Source organism: Bufo bufo, chromosome 4, assembly GCF_905171765.1.
Source record: "Bufo bufo chromosome 4, aBufBuf1.1, whole genome shotgun sequence".
In the NCBI taxonomy this organism is placed as follows: Eukaryota; Metazoa; Chordata; class Amphibia; order Anura; family Bufonidae; genus Bufo; species Bufo bufo.
In genome coordinates, this window is record NC_053392.1 from 494,012,711 (window position 1) to 494,033,922 (window position 21,212).

At 40.0% G+C, this 21,212-nt stretch overlaps 1 protein-coding gene across 6 annotated transcripts in view; it reads right to left on the minus strand.

The window, feature by feature from the left end:
* The window catches only part of UTRN (utrophin), a 683,920-nt gene that overhangs the window by 21,072 nt on the left and 641,636 nt on the right, over positions 1 to 21,212 (minus strand). For 4 of the 6 annotated variants that reach the window (XM_040429568.1, XM_040429572.1, XM_040429573.1 and 1 more), the window contains 4 exons: positions 15,502 to 15,613; positions 6,402 to 6,538; positions 5,130 to 5,168; positions 4,919 to 4,984 (listed from right to left, as the gene is read on the minus strand). In XM_040429568.1, the coding sequence (XP_040285502.1) occupies positions 4,919 to 4,984; positions 5,130 to 5,168; positions 6,402 to 6,538; positions 15,502 to 15,613 (354 nt within the window). The remainder of the gene's footprint in view (positions 1 to 4,918; positions 4,985 to 5,129; positions 5,169 to 6,401; positions 6,539 to 15,501; positions 15,614 to 21,212) is intronic. The other 2 variants (XM_040429574.1, XM_040429571.1) reach the window with 1 other exon arrangement.

Genomic DNA, 21,212 nt, shown 5'->3' on the forward strand with positions numbered 1-21,212 from the left:
TCTTTTGCGGCCCCATTGTAGTGAATGGGTCCGCACCCGAGCCGCAAAAAAATGTGGCTCGGATGCGGACCACAAACACGGTCGTGTGCATGAGGCCAAAAAGTGTGGAAGTGACTGTGACACACGTGTTGGGGTGTTCCTGTGTGCCATCCTGTGTGGGCTGTATTTATTGCGTCACTTTTTGTGTTGGAGTCGTTTACACTGTTGTGGGATCTTTGACTGTGGACACTTTTTTAAGTGCACTTGTAGCATGGCATTTTTACTGTTTATATTATTATAGTCTGCTTCATTTGATTGGCATTTAATACACATGCTAGGATGGCATTTGTAGTGTGGTTGATGTGTCTGCCCATTACTATTTTATACGTCTCTCTTTAAAGGGAACCTGTCACCGGGATTTTGGGTATAGAGGTGAGGACTTGGGCTGCTAGATGGCCGCTAGCACATCCATAATACCCAGTCCCCATAGCTCTGTGTGCTTTGATACATATTCAAATTAACCTGAGACGAGTCCTGTCCCTGAATCATCTCACGTACAGGACTCATCTCAGGTTAATTTGCATATGTATCAAAGCACACAGAGCTATGGGGACTGGGTATTATGGATGTGCTAGCGGCCATCTAGCAGCCCATGTCCTCAGCTCTATACACAAAATCCCGGTGACAGGTTCCCTTTAACATCATTTAATAAGGATGTACTACATTTTGTACTGTTGGCTGTGTGTCTTGCTATATTATTTGGTGCTGGTTCCTCTTGTGTTCAGTACTAAGGGCTCATGCACACGAATGCAAGGGCTCAGTGCCTGTACTGCAGAACGTAAACCACCGGCCCGCAATATACGGGCACTGCCCATGTGGACTCCGTTGTGCAGATTCGGACCCATTGACTTGAATGGGTCCACAATCCACAAGATATGACTGAAATAAGTCTTCAACTATCTTTTGTGGAGTGAACGGTCCGTGGCTCCGCACGGCAAAAAGATGAAACATGTTCTGCCTTTGGCCGTTACTTGTGGATCGTGGACCCATTCAAGTCAATGGGTCTGCATCCGCCAACGAAGTGCACACCACTGGTGCATTGCGGACCACGCTCTCCGCATCTTTTGATGTTAAACTGAATGGATGCGGACTCATTCTAACGGTCGTGTGAATGAGCTCTTATAGAAAAAAAAAGAACAAAATGACCAATCCAGCAAGTCTCCTCTGGAGTCACATGATCTAACTACCAAAAGTAAAAGAGGATGAAAATACTAAAATAAATTGATATGTAAGTTTACTAAACAAATGATTAAGCATACCAGCTCAGTTGCAAATGGTGGGGGAAGGGGTAAACACTTTTTTTCTGGGTGTGTCTCTATAACTAACACAAAAATATGCATTCCAAAACGTTTCTATAGTTGTAGGTTCGCAAGTGTTAGAATCTGCCCCTTTAATTTTCTATCAGCAACGTTGATATTTCCTGAGGCTTTGGTTGTAAATTAGGTTTCAAGTAAGTGTTTCTGCTTTGAAGTACGGTAAACTTCGAGGACAGCTCTGTGGTGATGACGGAATATATATATATTTTTTTAATAAATATGTAAATAAATGTTGCGTTTCAGCTTTGTAATAAACAGCAGCATTATCTGCCTCTGCGCCCTCTTCTATTCACGTCTACTCTAAGTTAACAGGAGATGACAATCTTCTCAGAGACTCAAATCATATATGTTCCACTAGGTTGAGATCAAAGCCTTTTTCTTACGGCTTGTGAGTTTTTAAGCCCGCTAAAGGGAATGTATCAGAAAATGACCTATTGTTTAAATGGTAAATATATTGTTTATGGTAAATATATTTTTGGTTTTCTTTTGTGATTTTTCATTTTTTTCATGTCACTATTACCTGTATATATAAAAAAAAAAAAATCTAAAATCATGCAATTTTCACCATATTTTGGCCACTAGGCCTAAAATATGTCTAGACTTCCTTGACATAGGACAGCAGCCACATGTTCCATAGACAGGAGCTGACTGTCACTACCAGAGCTTTGGGACGTTCTCACAGCTCTGTTTCTCCACCCCTGTGATGATGTCACTACTAGAGCTGGGAGGAGTTCTCACTGCTCTGTTTACTTTTGGTTTCCTTCCTCCCAGCTGTTCCTCATGCGTTTGATTTCCCTCTCTTTATATCACCCCTCCTCCTATTGTAGGGCGTGGATTATAGTTCTCATTTCAGTTGTAGCTCTTGCTTTAGTATCTTCACTTGTAGCTATCAGTTCACTGGACCTGTGTTCTGCTGCAGCAAGCACTCCGGATATTGCCAGCTGTCCTTGGGTCGTCTTCTCTGCGGCTGCAACACCTTCAGCTAAGTGTACAGACATTGTTGTGTACCTGATTATTTTCTGACTGGATCTGAGGTGGCCACGGTTCCCTCCATATACTGAGTAGGGCACCGGTGGCCGTGCCCCTTCCACTATTGTAGGGGTTACAGTGGTCATCAGTCTTAGGCACGTGGGCATGCCTCGTTCCGCCATTTGGATCCGGGCATGTGCTTTAGCAGCATAGGGAGAGCTTTGAGGGTCGGACAGGGGTCACCCTTTATCCTCCCTAGTTTGGGGTCCGGTCAGTAGCTCTTTTACTGTGTATACAATTGTTGCTCACATACAGCCGTGACACTGACACAGTGACTTATATGGGGGAGTTTTCTAAGCATTGCTCTGTGATCTGTGCAGGGGTCAGGAAGGAGTAGATAAGCTTTGACATCACCTATTAAGAATGGTGGATCCTGTGTTATCTATATATAGGTGATATCTGTCATTCTAATCCTGCCTGTGATTATAATGAGATGACTGCTGAAAATAAATCAGTACGCAACAGGAAGTCTTGACAAATTATTATGCCTTGTGATCAGTGTGAAAATTACAGAATTTTATGATTTTTTTAAGATACAGATAGCAACAAGAAAAATAAAATCACCCAAAAAATCTATAAAATATTTTTAAAGAACATCTGTCAGATTTCTACCTACGACACTGGCTGACCTGTTACATGTGCGCTTGGCAGCTGAAGGCATCTGTGTTGGTTTCATGTTCATATGTGCCAACATTGCTGAGAAAAATAAAGATTAGATGCCAGAGCATAGCCGAGCTGCAGAGATGGCCGGGGAACAATGGAGCCGGAACCCAATGGAGGGAACCAAGTAAGTATGAACCCCACCATAGGTCGGCTACTCTCTGAGGTATTTTGTAACTCTTGGATAACCCCTTTAACCAAGTTGATATGAATAGTGTATTACAAAGTTTATGCAACTGACCCATTATTTGCAAGTGAACCAACTATATTTCATATACACATATTGGACATACAGGGAGTGCAGAATTATTAGGCAAGTTGTATTTTTGAGGATTAATTTTATTATTGAACAACAACCATGTTCTCAATGAACCCAAAAAACTCATTAATATCAAAGCTGAATATTTTTGGAAGTAGTTTTTAGTTTGTTTTTAGTTTTAGCTATTTTAGGGGGATATCTGTGTGTGCAGGTGACTATTACTGTGCATAATTATTAGGCAACTTAACAAAAAACAAATATATACCCATTTCAATTATTTATTTTTACCAATGAAACCAATATAACATCTCAACATTCACAAATATACATTTCTGACATTCAAAAACAAAACAAAAACAAATCAGTGACCAATATAGCCACCTTTCTTTGCAAGGATACTCAAAAGCCTGCCATCCATGGATTCTGTCAGTGTTTTGATCTGTTCACCATCAACATTGCGTGCAGCAGCAACCACAGCCTCCCAGACACTGTTCAGAGAGGTGTACTGTTTTCCCTCCTTGTAAATCTCACATTTGATGATGGACCACAGGTTCTCAATGGGGTTCAGATCAGGTGAACAAGGTAGGCCATGTCATTAGATTTTCTTCTTTTATACCCTTTCTTGCCAGCTACGCTGTGGAGTACTTGGACGCGTGTGATGGAGCATTGTCCTGCATGAAAATCATGTTTTTCTTGAAGGATGCAGACTTCTTCCTGTACCACTGCTTGAAGAAGGTGTCTTCCAGAAACTGGCAGTAGGACTGGGAGTTGAGCTCGACTCCATCCTCAACCCGAAAAGGCCCCACAAGCTCATCTTTGATGATACCAGCCCAAACCAGTACTCCACCTCCACCTTGCTGGCGTCTGAGTCGGACTGGAGCTCTCTGCCCTTTACCAATCCAGCCACGGGCCCATCAAGACTCACTCTCATTTCATCAGTCCATAAAACCTTAGAAAAATCAGTCTTGAGATATTTCTTGGCCCAGTCTTGACGTTTCAGCTTGTGTGTCTTGTTCAGTGGTGGTCGTCTTTCAGCCTTTCTTACCTTGGCCATGTCTCTGAGTATTGCACACCATGTGCTTTTGGGCACTCCAGTGATGTTGCAGCTCTGAAATATGGCCAAACTGGTGGCAAGTGGCATCTTGGCAGCTGCACGCTTGACTTTTCTCAGTTCATGGGCAGTTATTTTGCGCCTTGGTTTTTCCACACGCTTCTTGCGACCCTGTTGACTATTTTGAATGAAACGCTTGATTGTTCGATGATCACGCTTCAGAAGCTTTGCAATTTTAAGAGTGCTGCATCCCTCTGCAAGATATCTCACTATTTTGGACTTTTCTGAGCCTGTCAAGTCCTTCTTTTGACCCATTTTGCCAAAGGAAAGGAAGTTGCCTAATAATTATGCACACCTAATATAGGGTGTTGATGTCATTAGACCACACCCCTTCTCATTACAGAGATGCACATCACCTAATATGCTTAATTAGTAGTAGGCTTTCGAGCCTATACAGCTTAGAGTAAGACAACATGCATAAAGAGGATGATGTGGTCAAAATACTCATTTGCCTAATAATTCTGCACGCAGTGTATACCATTCCGAACAAATGCATATCTTTACCTGCTGGCATACTGCTCTATCCTGGAATGTGTGTCATCATCAAAAAGTTCAGGGGACTGCAAAGGACTAGAAAAAAATTGTAAAAAAAATAATTGATGAAATAAGATTACATGAAAACACTTTATGACAAACTGCTGAGTGTGGAATATTACACTTAATAGAATAATGTAGCAGAACTCGTCGGGAAGGTTGACATAGACATTATACTCACTCAAACTGGTCAGGCCACATGCTGATGAGAGTAATAGGGCTGTAAAAGAACAAGGAGGAAACCAAGAGAGAAAAACTTTAATGCCACAACAGCGACAGAAGAAAAACCAAAAAGCCCAAATATTTTTTCACGCCCAAGAGAGTAATAAAGACACAGGAAAAACAGAAGCTCCAGTGCAGGTTTCTGGCAGACTGCTAAACGCCAAACAGTCGGCAGCACTAATGCAGCACATTTTCTTGCAGTCCATGGCAATCTCATTCAGGATAACTGCTATAATAAATCTTTTTCTTTATAAATGTGCCAGGAATTGCAATGAGGTTCAATAGAGCTTGAAGCTAGGTCAGAAAAGCCTCGTTGTGCCAGGAGATAATAGCAGTGTAGAACAATACAGAGAAAACCAGAAGCGTGTCCAAGGAAACGACTGTGAATAAAATTCCGGTATACATAAACCGTAATGAAATCAGGTTGCAGTCATCAGAGATTTGTGGTAACAAGATGCACCCTGCAGACATTGCTGAACCTTCACTTGTTAGCATCAAGGAAATGGCTGGGGTCAGACAGAGCTCTTTCCTGCCATTTAAAGAGGACCTGTCACCTCTCCTGACATGTCTTAGTAACTACCTGCATTCTCCATGTAAAAAACAATGCTGCAGCATCTATTCTTATGAGTCTACGTTGGGCCATTCCTTTATAATTGTTATAACATGCAAGTAGTTACTAAAACAGACAGGAGAGGAGACAGGTTTAATCTGCTCATTGACTTTAATAATTAAAATGAAATTAAAAAAAATCTATAGAAAATTAAATTATTTTACCTCCAACAGTTAGGAGTTAACCAAATGTCTTAGAAAATAAAACTAAGTTTGAACAAAGTTTGGAACCTGCTAAAAATCAGTTCACGCTATGGGTTATACAAAGCAACATTTTTGTTCATGTCTAGTGTTGAGCGAACTTCTGTTTTAAGTTCGGCGTCTAAAGTTCGGCTTCCGGTTAGCGGAGGATCCCGATATGGATTCCGAATTCCGTTGTGGTCCGTGGTAGCGGAATCAATAATGGCCGATTTTATTGTACATGGCAGTAGTAACACCTTAATCTGCTCAAACCAGGTGACAGATTCCCTTTTATGTTTTTATAGTGATTTTTAGCCATAGAACGCCCTAAATTTTATGTTAGATGCCGTTTTATGGAACAAATTGGTTGCTTCAGGTTAATGGTAACAAAGTTATCTCCTAAAACATAAGCTAAGTGTAGAGTTCTTAGCAGCTGACTTACGTCTCCATGTTATCTCCTTCAAGCACCGTCTGCACTGGTAGGTAGCCTAATCTGGGATGCTTGTCATAGTACTTCTTGGAACGGAACTTATTTTTCAGCACTTTAGTAAAGTCTCGGACATCTTCCCCTGATGTAGTCTGGAGAGAAAAAAAAATAAAAATAAGCCATTTAAACTAAGCAGATGTAACTTTTCAGTTTATTGGCTTATTGCCATTTCCATTGTGTCATTTGAGACCTATTGCACTAGACGGATTTGGAAGACGGAGCAATTTAAATAATGAAACTTTGGCAGGAGTTGTCCTCCAGCCTCACAGATTGACAGTGTTCCACTAAATCTGCATAATAATTAACACATAAGTTTGACTCGTGGACAAAAAAACAGAATGACAAATTTTGGCACCAGTCCAATCACAAGAAGGAAAAAAATAGCACGTTTATAACAAAAAGGAAATGCAATTAACACCTGGAATATCAAATAGGCATGTGTTCCCCTAAATAGGATATAATATATTAGTCTGGGATTAAAATTTTAATACAAAATTAGCACTTCCCTACAAAGTGAAATAAACGTACAGCTGGTCATACTGTATTACTGCCATATTTACTGCACTTTTAAAGAGAACCTGGCACCACAAAATTCAGTGCAATCTGCAGGCAGCATGTTACAGAACAGGAGGAGCTGAATAGATTGGTTTACAGTTTTGTGAGAAAAGATTGAGTTAAACGTGTAATTTATAAATTTATATCTCTTACTATACTTAAGACCGCCCCTGTGTACTGCTATCAGTGACTGACAGCGATCTCTGTATACACACTTACACAGGGAATGCTACCAATAGCTGATTACACCTCCCCTGTGTACAGCTATCAGTAACTGACAGCTATTTCTATATACAAGCTTACACAGAGAATACTGTCAATCACTGATAACACCTCCCCTGTGTACAGCCACCAGTGACCGACAGCTATCTATAGATATACACCTACACGGGGAATGCTATCAATCATTGATAACACCTCCAATGTATACAGCTATCTCTGTATACACACTTACACACACAAAGCCATCAATCACTGATCACACCTCCCCTGTGTACAGCTATCAGTGGCTGACAGCTATCTCTGTATACACACTTATACAGAGAACAGTATCAATCACTGATAACCCCTCTATGTACAACTATCAGGGACTGACAGCTATCTCTGTATACATACTTGCATAGGGAATGCTACCAATAGCTGATTACACCTCCCCTGTGTACAGCTATCAGTAACTGATAGATATCCATGGATACACACTTACACAGGGAATGCTATCAATCACTGATAACACATCCCCTGTATAAAGCTATCAGTTACTGACAGCTATGTCTGAATACACACTTACACAGAGAAAGCTATCACTGATAACACCTCCCCTGTGTACAGTTATCAGTGACTGACAGTTATCTCTGTATACACACTTACACAGAGAAATCTATCAATCACTGATAAGACCTCCCCTGTGTACAGCTATTAGTGACTGACAACTATCTATGTATACACAGAGAAAGCTATCAATCACTGATAAGACCTCCCCTGTGTATAGATGTTACTGACAGCTTTGTCTGTATACACACTTACACAGAGAAAGCTATCAATCACTGATAAGACCTCCCCTGTGTATAGATGTTACTGACAGCTTTGTCTGTATACACACTTACACAGAGAAAGCTATCAATCACTGATAAGACCTCCCCTGTGTACAGCTATCTGTTACTGACAGCTATGTCTGTATACACACTTACACAGAGAATGCTATCAATCAATGCTAACACCTCTCCTGTGTAGAACTATTAGTGACTGACAGCTATCTATGTATACACACACAAAGCCATCAATCACTAGTAAAGAGGGCCCCATGTACAACTGTAGTCAGGGGAAAAAACAAGGCTTAAAAGTATAAATTACACGTTACTGAATCTTTTCCTACAAATTCTATATCAATCTTCTCTGCTCCTCCTACATTATAACATGCTGCCTGCAGATTGCACTGCATTTTGTGGTGACAAGGTCTCTTTAAATTAAATGTAATATGTGTGGCAATAATTATTTATAATTAATTAATAATGGAACTTCTGAATATCTATACTCATCTCATTCAAAAGAAGCACGTACACAGCAAACTGTGAGCAAGTAAGAAGGCACGAGAATAATTCCAATATGGCAATGAAAATGAATGGTAACTGAAAACTGTGGGTACCTCACCCACTGAAGCTGGAACCTGGATCTTTTGCTACATTCCTAAAATGAATGACCAGTCAACTTTATCTCTTTCTTTATCAAGAAAACTTGTACTATACAATGTATAGTGCAAACAGGCACCTTTCACAAAAACATAGTTGTTCTACTAAACTGAGAATCACTTTGGTGACTTTTGTCTTATACCACAGACCAGAAGGGATAGACTTCCCTCTCCAGGCGCATAAATGAGCTTTGAGAGCTCATGACCATGTCATCTGTTTACCGGTTCTCCTTCCTTGGACCACTTTTGGTAGCTACTAACCACTGTGTATCACTCCAAAAGACCTGTCACTTTTTTTTTTTAATGTCAGCAGATATAAGTTTAACATCCAAGAACTAAATATCAGGATGTCAGGTGCATTATCTTCCATTTTCACTTGTTCAGTAATCACCGGATAAGCAACATGTACCCGTGCCAACTGATGTTTGCTTCATTAGCAAATGTAGGCTTGCCAAAAAAAAGCCTTTGTACTGAAAAAGTGCTTGTTAAAAGAGAATACAACATAATTCAGTGTGCGTATTAAAGGAAAGGTACATATTTTCCCATTTCCAACAAAAAGGAAGGAAAAGCAAGAACATTTTCCATACAACTGCAGTCACCTATAAAACATTGTTACACTGCATAGCAGCAATACAGAAAAGACATTGCAACATTTCAGAAATGGAAGAGTATCGTATTTTTCCCTTTCTGATGCACCTGATAATACAAACCTAGATTTTAGAGAATGAAAATAAGAAAAAAAAATTTTTTTCATCAGACTTCAGAACAGACCTCCAATCTTCATAAGACCCCAATCTTCATCAGACTACAAATCAGACCCCCATATCAGACATCAGATCTCTATATCGAACCTTAGATCAGACCACCCTTTCAGATCAGACGACCATCAGAGCTCAGATCAGACCCCCATCAGAGCTCAGATCAGACCCCCATCAGAGCTCAGATCAGACCCCCATCAGAGCTCAGATCAGACCCCCATCAGAGCTCAGCTCATGTATTTCACATGGTGCCATGTTCTCCACAATGTTACAACATGACTTGGAGCATGTGCGGAACGCGCATGACCAGTATCTGTGTCTTTCAGAGCCCTAATTGTCACAGTTTGTAACAGTAGATATAGCTGGTGGCAGTTGAAGTAGGGAATGAGCATGAGCAATCTGCTCATTCATTTCAGTAGCAGGACGTGCACATTACTATACAGATTGAACACCAGGGGGCATCATCATAATAAAGTAAATGGAATATCTCAGATATGGAACATCTTTGTAACAGAAAGTAAATTAAAAAAGTAATATGTTTTTCAAGGCGAATGATATAAAAGTATGATTTAATGTTGGGGCATCCCCTTTTTGAATAGGTTTTCTAAACCAGACAACACCCTTCAACAACAGTTAGAACATTATAAGGCTGGACCAAGAAACTCTTGGGACTCTCACTGATAATGCACTGTACTAGAATGTCACGTGGAAAGGCCCAGTGCATTTTCATTTGTACTTCTTTTCAATAAGAGTTATCAGAAATGTGACACCATTGATGCGAGATCGTCAATATCCATTGACTTCTATGTATTTTTCAGCACTCTGCTACTGTTACATACTGTACCTTTTGCTGGCTGATCCATCTCAGATGTATTGGGTCTCAAATATTGTGTGCCTTAATGTACCGCTATGAAACACGGCCATTGCAATATCAACACAGAGCTCAGATAATTGTGTATATATATATATATATATGCATATTGTGCAGAGCCAGCATTTTTCCTTCTATAATTCACTTGTGTTCTAAAAATTGGGGTAAGTATGATATTTTTTTAACTTTGTTTTTATTAAATCTTTTGAAATTGTGAATAAAAAGAAAAAAGAAGTGGTATATGAATGCATTAATAAAAGCAACTGCATAGAAAGCATCATCAGATGCATCCGATAATATAGATGACTAATGTGCTTCCAAAACTTCACAATCTTCTGGGAAAGGAGAAGGGGAAAGGGAGGGGGAACAGAAAGGGGAAAGGGGGTAACAGAACAAGTAACCATGATGACATAACTGAAAGGTAGAAGTACACATCATATGATGCAGGAGATGGTCAATTTAAAGATTACGTAGCAGGCGTGAGAGGGGACATCTCTGCTTAGCCCCTCAGAAAAGGTAAATTACCAGCGTATTCTATCCATTAACAGTCACACAGCTAGTATCGTTGATGTGGAGGAATTGGATATATTGCTTAAACAAAACGCCAACATTTCTTCTAACAACGCATAAAGAAAAGGTCAGGCTACTTTATCAAAGGCCTCTAGAGTCATCAACATAGTGGGTTATGAGACAATGCTGTGGAGACCACGGCCATAGTAACATTTGCAAAAATGCTTCTGCCCTGCGTGAAGCCTGTGTGAGCATCTCAGAGAAGACAGGGGAGTATTAACTGCAAAAAAATGTATCAACATTTTTGCCAAGAGTTTTGGTAAGATTGGGCATTTAAAGGATCTTTGCCAGGTTTAGGGAGTACTCTGCGGGAATCAATAAAACGGTCAATAAAAGTTGCATGAATAAGGATGGAGGTAATAGCTGGTCAAGGTTGGTACTGTATTATGTCAGGAGATAGAATTTTGTAGTATTCTGCTGAAAAACCATCTGGACCCGGTGTTTTAATAGTCAGACGCAGCAAAACTGCCTAATGCACCTCTTCCTTCGAAATAGCAGAATCTAATGATTCCCTTTGGTCTGTATTAAAGACAGTAAATTAACAAAGTCTAGAACAGAATAAATATCAGGGACATTAGCAGGGACTCTCCGATAGTGGTCTTTAAAATAGTCACCGAGTATGTGAGTGATTTCTGTAGAATTAGAGGTGTCAGTCAGAGGATTCTGCAGCTGAAGTACTGGTTTGTAAGATTGCCTACATTTAGTAAAGGCCACCAAAAATTTACCTGTCTTATTGCCCCAACTATAACATTTATTTAGCAACAATTGTACCTGCCAGTGTGAATGAGTGTGTAAAAAAGAGTCCAAAAGATGCTTAGAAATGCCGTTTTTGAGGTCACCATAGCAATGGAGTACCTTCTTTATCAATGATACTGTCATCCATATAGTTATTCCTGTGTTGTCTAAGAAAGGTTTTGAAATCATTACAATCTGGCAGGCAGGACGGGAATTTTTTCAATTTTTTTTTACGGAGGTACAGTTTGCTCATAGTTAAAACCAATGTAACAGGGGAATGATTGGAAATAACAATGGAGTGGATACGAGAATCATGCTGTTGAGCAAAAAGTTGAGCAAAGAAAGTAATCTATTCATGAAAACACTGGTAGGAAAGAGAATGGCATGTGTAATCTTTGGCCATGGAGTCCACAACTCTCCAAGGATCACAAAGGGAGAGTTGGTCCATGAAGTCTAGTAGAGAAGTAGAAGAAGAAGATGAAGAAGCTGCTGCCAAGGCTCGTGGGAGGGGGGAGAACAATCAAGGGTGGGACATTATTAACTGCAAGCCATCTTAAAAGCAGTTGTGTCATTTATTATGTATGACATAGGATATAAACCAGTGCTTATAGCAGTCATTCCTGACATGTTGCCTGTCATGATATGCCTCATTGTACAAACAGCACATCAACAGTAATAACAATCACTATCGTTCTATCCTCTGGGAGACAAGTATCAAGAGTGGCCTCAGAGGATTTCAAGCATAACAACAAAATAAGTGTATTTTAGTAAGGTTGAAAAGTTCCAACTTAGCCTTAAGAACTGTTACGCAGACAAAATCTCTTCCACTTACAGACAAAGAAAATCATTTCCTTTTAAGAGTGCTAAGTGCTTCTTCCAAGTGGCTAAATGATGAAATAAGTTGTTTATAGCCTGCCTTGCCTTTAAGCAATCATTCTGAAAATATATGTCTTTATTACTACTAAAAAAATAAAGCGTCTTGAAAGGAATTACAGTTGCATGCGCTCCTGGGAATTTGGGGAAAACTCAGCTGTAAAGATGTTAAAGCAGACTATAATATGATCAGCATTCAGTGGATGTTTTATTTCAAGTTTGGTGCAAAATACACTCAAACTGTAATGGTGCAAAAATAACTAATATGATTATGGAGCCTTAAAGACCACTGAACTTTAAAACCAAAATATTCACATGTGATTCATAAAGGGAAGGTGTAGCAGTCGCTGATGAACTGGTTGTCCAAGTGAAGATCAGTTAACCTCTGTTCACACTTTCGTCAAGTTTTTCAATTTTCTGTTAGAACAGCAGAAAAACAAAAATAATGGAGTGTTCAATCTGCCACACAATGGATACAAACGGTGCCCAAAGGACCCCCTTGACATTAAGGGGTTGTCTCACTTCAGCAAATGGCATTTCTTATGTAGAGAATGTTAATACAAGGCACTTACTAATGTATTTTTATTATCCATGTTGCCTCCTTTGCTGGCTGGGTTCATTTTTCCATCACATTATACACTGCTTTTTTCAATGGTTATGACCGACCTGCAATCCAGCAGTGGAGGTTGCGCTGCACACTATTGGAAAAGGTGCTGAACAGGGGTGTACATAGAAGTCATTGGGCCCCATAGCAAGAATCTAAATTGGGCTCCCAAGCCCCATTCATAGCCCCTCCCACTACCCGTTCCTGGCCATAAGTGTACTGATATATGAACTATGAGGTATAAATTACAGCTCGTACCTTACATATCAATACACTGTTGTATATACTATATATCTGTACACACTGCATCTATTATACCTCGTACCTCATATATCAGTACACTGTTGAGTATACTACATACCTGTGTCCACTGCTGAAGATGATGTCATCACAGGTCCTGGCAGATGGTCCTGTCTAACCTAGGAACTACACCATTCTTTGTGCAGTTCCTTTACTAAATATACAGGACCTGTGATGACATCATCACAGGTCCTTTAGCTTTCTCCACTGGACACAATGAGTGTAATTAGGGGCGGGGTCTATCCTCCACTGCAGGCCCTTTTTTTCCACAGGCCCCATAGCAGCTCCATGGTCTGCCTCAATAGGAGGTACGCCACTGGTGTTGAAGTCTCTAGTGTTCGAGACTGCGGGAGGGCGCATAGTTTGGCACTTTTTCCCATCGTGTGCAAGCATGGCCACCACAGCTGGATTGCAGGGTGGTCGTAACCATGGAAACAAATGTATAATGTAATGGAAAAATGAATCAAGCCAGCAAAGGAGGCAATATGGACAATTAAAATACATTAGTAAGTGCCTTGTATTAACTTTGCATGATAAATGCCATTTGCTGAAGTGAGACAAGCCCCTTAATAGTGGGGTCCTTCAGGGTCATTTTGACAGAATATTGTTGCATGGTGCAATATGCTTGTCAAATATTATGGAAACTCAAACAGAGGCTGTGATGGAAGTATGAACAGCGCTTTAAAAAGCAAGATTGTTTACATCCTGTACTTAAATTAGCTATTAAAAAAAACATCTAAAAAATCCATTGTGTGAATCCTGGTGGATTTTGTCATCAGATTTCCACATGGATTCCACACTGACAAATGCCTCATGTTGTTTTCAATGGGAGTTCATGCTGCCTTTCCTGTGACCATCATGGAGTATATTCAAACGGTTCTCCAGATCTCACCAACATAAAAGGACTGTGTCCAGTGCACTTGCAGGAGCACTGCATGGCGGATTAAAAGTTCACAAAAGGTATGCTCTTTACTGCCCTTACCTAATGCTGTCAGCAGTTCTGCTCGGTCAAAACTGCTGGCAGACTATCTTTACGGTCACTGACACTTTTAAGCCAATACATATCTACGGACTACAGGACTAGGAAATGGGAGTAAGTCATTAAAGGGGTTATCAAGGTATAATGTTCTATCCCAGTTTCCTGGCGTAGAAAATGTATGAATTTTGGCGCAAGTCCTGTTTTCTGCACAAATGTGTGACTTTTGCCCTTTTTACACCACTCTCACCACTTTTTAATGGGCATGGGCAGGAGTTGGCAGGGCCTAAGCTGTCTGACAAATTTAACAACTATTAATAGCAGAAAACTGCTGTACATTATACACAATTGACAAGATATTTTTTAAGACTGTCATAAGAAAGACAACTCTAAGTGCAATTCTGATTGTTAAAATCCCCCAACTGTCTTTCTGCATGTCAAACAGCTCTTTAAAGTGAGCTTCAAACGCAACATAAAAAACCACACGTTTTGGATGTGTGATACAAGGCCTACATAACAATTCTGAGAGAACAATCAGCATGGATTACTTATGCACATTTACCGGGAAATCAGCACTTGATGATCAAGAGAACATGGATTATTCCTACCTGCATGATGCTGCAATAAATAAAAGGTCTCACATCTCTTGCAGGGAGTTAAATACACAGAATGACAATGAAGAAAAGGGAATTTGAGGCAGTGGGATACTTTTCAACTGCCGGAGACAGATACTGATGCCAGCTTGTTCAAGTATGACACACACATCTGCTAAGTGGTGCGCAAATCAATTCAAGATTGTACTGGGGAATGAAAAGTTCTGATTTAAGTAGAGTGAAGAAAAGAGTAGTCATGTGATGCCGAGAACAGAAATACAAAAGACTTCTGTGTGAATATATGCCGATATGCTACAAATCTATAAGTATTTTAGACTGGGAATTTGGATTTATTAATGTAAACTATAAAAACTCAAGTTTTACCTCCAAATCACTCTAAAAAGTAAGTAAAGGTAGTAAGTGGAACCTAAAATCACCAATCAACAACCTATTCTTTAAAGGGTTGTCCATGATTAGAAAAAAGTAAAAAACCTTTGTGATCCATATGGAACACTTATAAATGTTATAGTACTTACCGGTATGCAGTACTCCACCATTGGGTGATGGAGCTTGTGACCTTTTGCAGTTCTTCCAGAAAAGAAACAGCTCTGACAGACATCATAGTTGAAATGTTTCAGACTCCGATACCTGAAACGAAGGAATAGGTACATCCAGTAAACTTTATATACCAAGTTTTTTATTTTCTGTCTTAAAGATTTCCATGATGGCTAAACTTCTTTTAAAGAGCATCTAACCCTGTTAAACCAGGCATGCTGCCTATTAGGGTTGATCAAACCGAGTCTAACAATCCCTCTGTATTTAAAATCGATGGCCCCGTTGTAGAGAAATATGCACTTTATCGTATATGCTAACGAGGTACATTGCTTCACTACCACCTTTGCCCCTTAGCCATTACCTCTTCACCTTAAATTACAGGGCCAGGCATCTTCACTAGCTTCTTGCCAAGCACTGTAATCCTGTGCAGGAGAGGGAATCATCTGGTATTAGAGGGATGATGTGAGCCCTGGTTGGGCAACTCCATTGGAGTTCCAAGTGAGGACTTACAAGATGAAAGTTGCACCAGCTTCTCATGCAATTACATTAAACATGACTGAAAATGCATTTTCAAATACTTTAATAGTGAATTCTGAGAGAACAAAAGAGAAACCACCCCTTCATTCTGAGGCCTCATCTCAAAATGTTTCGATAAAGAAAGTCTCTAGAGGATCCAGCATGCATTACACACATGGCCTACTGATTATAACTCTGTAATGCTTCTTTCCCCGGCAGTGGTCCTACTGGGGAATTGAACACTTGGTGCCAGGTTCCCCAACTAATTGCTGGGGGTCCCAGCAGCCATTGTTTAAGGTTGGAATTCAAAGATTATGTGGGCTTTGCATACATGACAGATATGACATTTTTACTCCACATTTCGATGGATCTTATCCATATTTATGACTAATACTTAGTCATAAAAACTTTTTATTCCAATTAATAGTAAAAACATCCCAAACACATGAATGAATTGTCCAACCATTTAAAACTAATTAAAAAATGCAGGCTTTAAAATTCTAAAACACTTCCAGGTCCCCCACCAGGTCTCTCCTTTGTGGTTCCTCTGAAGATGGACTTGTAAGCCAATCACTGTCAGTGATTGGCTGATCAGTCACATGTTCATATTGAGAGGGACAAGGAAGCAGAAGTAAAGAGACCAGCGGAAGACCTGCGCAGCGTCAGAGTGGGAGCAGTGTGGGATCGGTAATACGAATTTTACTTCTTTTATCATTTAAAGGAATTCTAAGCATTTTTTTCCGTTTAAGTGGCTAGACAAATCCATTAATACAATACAAATGCTGTGAAATTCACTTGTCAATTAAAAGTTAATTAATTTATATGAAAACTTTTAAACTCTTGTGCGAATATAGATTTTTTTATTTTTTTATCACAAAACAGGTTAAGCACAATGTCACAGCTTAGAACCATTAATTATTGGAAGCCACTAATGCATCTTTGTTTCTGACACTCACTCCCACTTAATCAGTCTTGGGCACCTTATCCTTTAATTGCCATGTAAATTTAGTACCAATGACGAGCGCAGCCTTATTAACCTTGTCATATGAGCTCTAAGAGCTTAAGGAATCAGCACCAAAAAACCAGAGAAGCAGATTATAATATCCGCAGATTTATTGAATACAACATAAAAATGTGTAAATGTTCCAAACGTCCCCTTTTTATAGGGAAAAATACATTTTAAATGTAATTTGAATACCAGTCTTTATTACCTTGATATTGGAACCAATGGCTTTAATACTGCAATCTATGACCCAGGAGGAGACACACAAATAAAAGAATATGTATTTTCTATGTAACTCTGTAAAAATCCAATTTGCCGCTCGCATTCGCCTCTGCATAACGTTTTATGAAAAGTGCTACAACAAGCCGTAATAAGCTTCCCTCAAAGGTATTTACAGCATAAATGAAAAAAGACCTGACTTCGGCAAACATCTCCGGGAAGAATCCTGGAGAACATAAAATCTGCAGTTCCCTTATTGAGCAAACAACAGTGGCCTGAAACATGCAATTACAACTTTATGAAGATTATCATTGGTGTCCATTTAAACTGTTGTAGCATCTAATAAGCATGGCACTGGTGTTTCTATGGTGTCGGCTTAATCAGAGATATCAATTATCAACGGGTCGTCTCAGAACCTAAGGACCTAAGGGTATGGCCACACATTCAGGTTTCCTGATTCAGTTCTGGAAGTCAAAACCAGGATGTTGGATCTGTCCTTTATACTTTCTCTTCTTTTATGGTTCACACCTGATTTTGGCTTCCAAAACTAAATGCAGAAACCTGACCATGTGGCTATACGACAAAGGATCATTAAATGACTGGATAATAAATGTAGTGGAAAGAAGACCTCCAAGTACCCCTATCATGAAAGTGTGTGACCCAGAATCATCGCTCAGAAAGCAAACAGACTAAATAGTTCTGTCTAAGCTATGCAGCCTGGAAAATATAGGGTTACATTTTCCAAACCTGATTGACAAGTAGAAGAGTATATAGTTTAGAGCAAATACTGATAGGGTACAGTTATGTCTTTGCTACTACTGATACCCTCAACAATCAGCAGAACAAAGGAGCTGCGGTTAGCACTGTTGCCTTGAAGTGTTAAGTAACTGGGGTTGAATTCGGCAAGGACATCTGCATGGAGTTTGTATGTTCTCTAGGTGTTTGATTGAGTTTCCTCCACATTCCAAAAAACATACTAATAAGTTAGTTTAGTATGTAGATTGTGAGCCCCTACAGATACAGAGGCAGATGGCAATCTCTGTATATCTCTACGGATTATGTTGGCCTGCCAACGTCATTTAAATGGTTGTAATAGAAAGTATATTTATTACAGCCAGGCTCTCTAATATGACTCAGGGATGACACAAGGATGACAACAAAGAGAGGGAACTGCAGCTTAAAGTGGTCAAGCCCCATCATTTCTCATCTAAACCTGTACTCATAATTAGAGCAACATCAAAATTTTGATAGAGCTACATAAAATTTAGATTTTCCAGTCTGTAGATATGGATGTCCTATCCTCAGGAAAGGAAATATAGGTTGGTTGTGCACACCTCATATGGAATACACAAACCGGATTCCAAAAAAGTTGGGACACTAAACAAATTGTGAATAAAAACTGAATGCAATGATGTGGAGATGGCAAATGTCAATATTTTATTTGTAATAGAACGTAGATGACAGATCAAACATTTAATCCGAGTAAATGTATCATTTTAAAGGAAAAAACGTTGATTCCAATTTTCACGGTGTCAACAAATCCCCAAAAAGTTGGGACAAGTAGCAATAAGAGGCTGGAAAAAGTCAATTTGAGCTTAACGAAGAGCTGGAAGACCAATTAACACTAATTAGGTCAATTGGCAACATGATTGGGTATAAAAAGAGCTTCTCAGAGTGGAAGTGTCTCTCAGAAGCCAAGATGGGTAGAGGATCACCAATTCCCACAATGTTGCGCAGAAAGATAGTGGAGCAATATCAGAAAGGTGTTACCCAGCGAAAAATTGCAAAGACTTTGCATCTATCATCATCAACTGTGCATAACATCATCCGAAGATTCAGGCTAGGTCTACACAACGACATTTGTCGCGCGACATTTTGTTGCACTAATGTTGCGCGACAATTTTTATAATGGCAGTCTATGGTGTCGCACTGCAACATGCTGCAACTGCGACGCAACAGTCGCAGAAAATCCATTCGAGATGGATTTTTCTGTGACTGTTGCGTCGCAGTCGCAGCATGTTGCATGTTGCAGTGCGACACCCTAGACTGCCATTATAAAAATTGTTGCGCGACATTGGTGCAACAAAATGTTGCGCTACAAATGTTGCAGTGTAGTTGTGCCCTATCTGTCGCAACCTAGCCTCAGAGAATCTGGAACAATCTTAAACGACACTGCACCACAAACAGGAATGCTACTGTAAAGGAAATCACAGAATGGGCTCAGGAATACTTCCAGAAACCATTGTCAGTGAACACAATCCACCGTGCCATCCGCCGTTGCCAGCTGAAACTCTACAGTGCAAAGAAGAAGCCATTTCTAAGCAAGATCCACAAGCTCAGGCGTTTTCACTGGGCCAGGGATCATTTAAAATGGAGTGTGGCAAAATGGAAGACTGTTCTGTGGTCAGACGAGTCACGATTCGAAGTTCTTTTTGGAAATCTGGGACGCCATGTCATCCGGACCAAAGAGGACAAGGACAACCCAAGTTGTTATCAACGCTCAGTTCAGAAGCCTGCATCTCTGATGGTATGGGGTTGCATGAGTGCGTGTGGCATGGGCAGCTTGCATGTCTGGAAAGGCACCATCAATGCAGAAAAATATATTCAGGATCTAGAACAACATATGCTCCCATCCAGACATCATCTCTTTCAGGGAAGACCCTGCATTTTTCAACAAGATAATGCCAGACCACATTCTGCATCAATCACAACATCATGGCTGCGTAGAAGGATCCGGGTACTGAAATGGCCAGTCTGCAGTCCAGATCTTTCACCTATAGAGAACATTTGGCGCATCATAAAGAGGAAGGTGCAACAAAGAAGGCCCAAGACGATTGAACAGTTAGAGGCCTGTATTAGACAAGAATGGGAGAGCATTCCTATTTCTAAACTTGAGAAACTGGTTTCCTCGGTCCCCAGACGTCTGTTGAGTGTTGTAAGAAGAAGGGGAGATGCCACACAGTGGTGAAAATGGCCTTGTCCCAACTTTTTGGGGATTTGTTGACACCATGAAATTCTGATTCAACATATTTTTCCCTTAAAATGGTACATTTTATCAGTTTAAACTTTTGTTCCATGATTTATGTTCTATTCTGAATAAAATATTAGAAGTTGGCACCTCCACATCATTGCATTCAGTTTTTATTCACGATTTGTATAGTGTCCCAACTTTTTTGGAATCCGGTTTGTATATATATATACACACACAGAGACTTTCTTGAGTATGGTATTAAATATTTATTGTACATATACAAATAGGATAGTCAGAGAAAATTATAGTAATAAAATATTGTGTAAAATCACCGATATCTGAAATGTTTGTCGAGGTGCCGTTTAGCTTCACGTAGCTGTGATTGATGTCAGGTGCTGCATATGGGAAATAGTTAGAGCGCTCTTGAAGACATAGGGGTCCGGTGTTGATGAATAATATTTGGCTGGGGGTCCTCTTTCACCAAGCCAAATATTATTCATCAACACCGGACCCCTATGTCTTCAAGAGCACTCTAACTATTTCGCTGATGCAGCACCTGACATCAATCACAGCTACGTGAAGCTAACCGGCACCTTGGGCCCTGCAATCATTCCACATTGCAAGGATACTCCGGAAGGTACAAGCACTGCGACCTCTGTAGGCACGTGGGATGCCACGGCCACAGATACAAACTACACCAGCGTGTTATCATAAACAGCGCAATATTACCAAGTCGCCTATACCAGGATTTAAAACCGGAGACAACCAACTGTGAGTAACAGACATAACACTCGACTTTTTTAAGCGAACTAACACAGTTAATAAGCCGGTCTATAGACTGAGAGTGTAAGACTGCATGACGGAACTTGTACTTATGTGAAATTTCAGCTAGCAAGTTCCGATACACCGATACATTGTATGGTAGTTTATCTGGAGAAAAGATACATAGTGACACACTTGGGAGTAATCAACCTCAATAGATA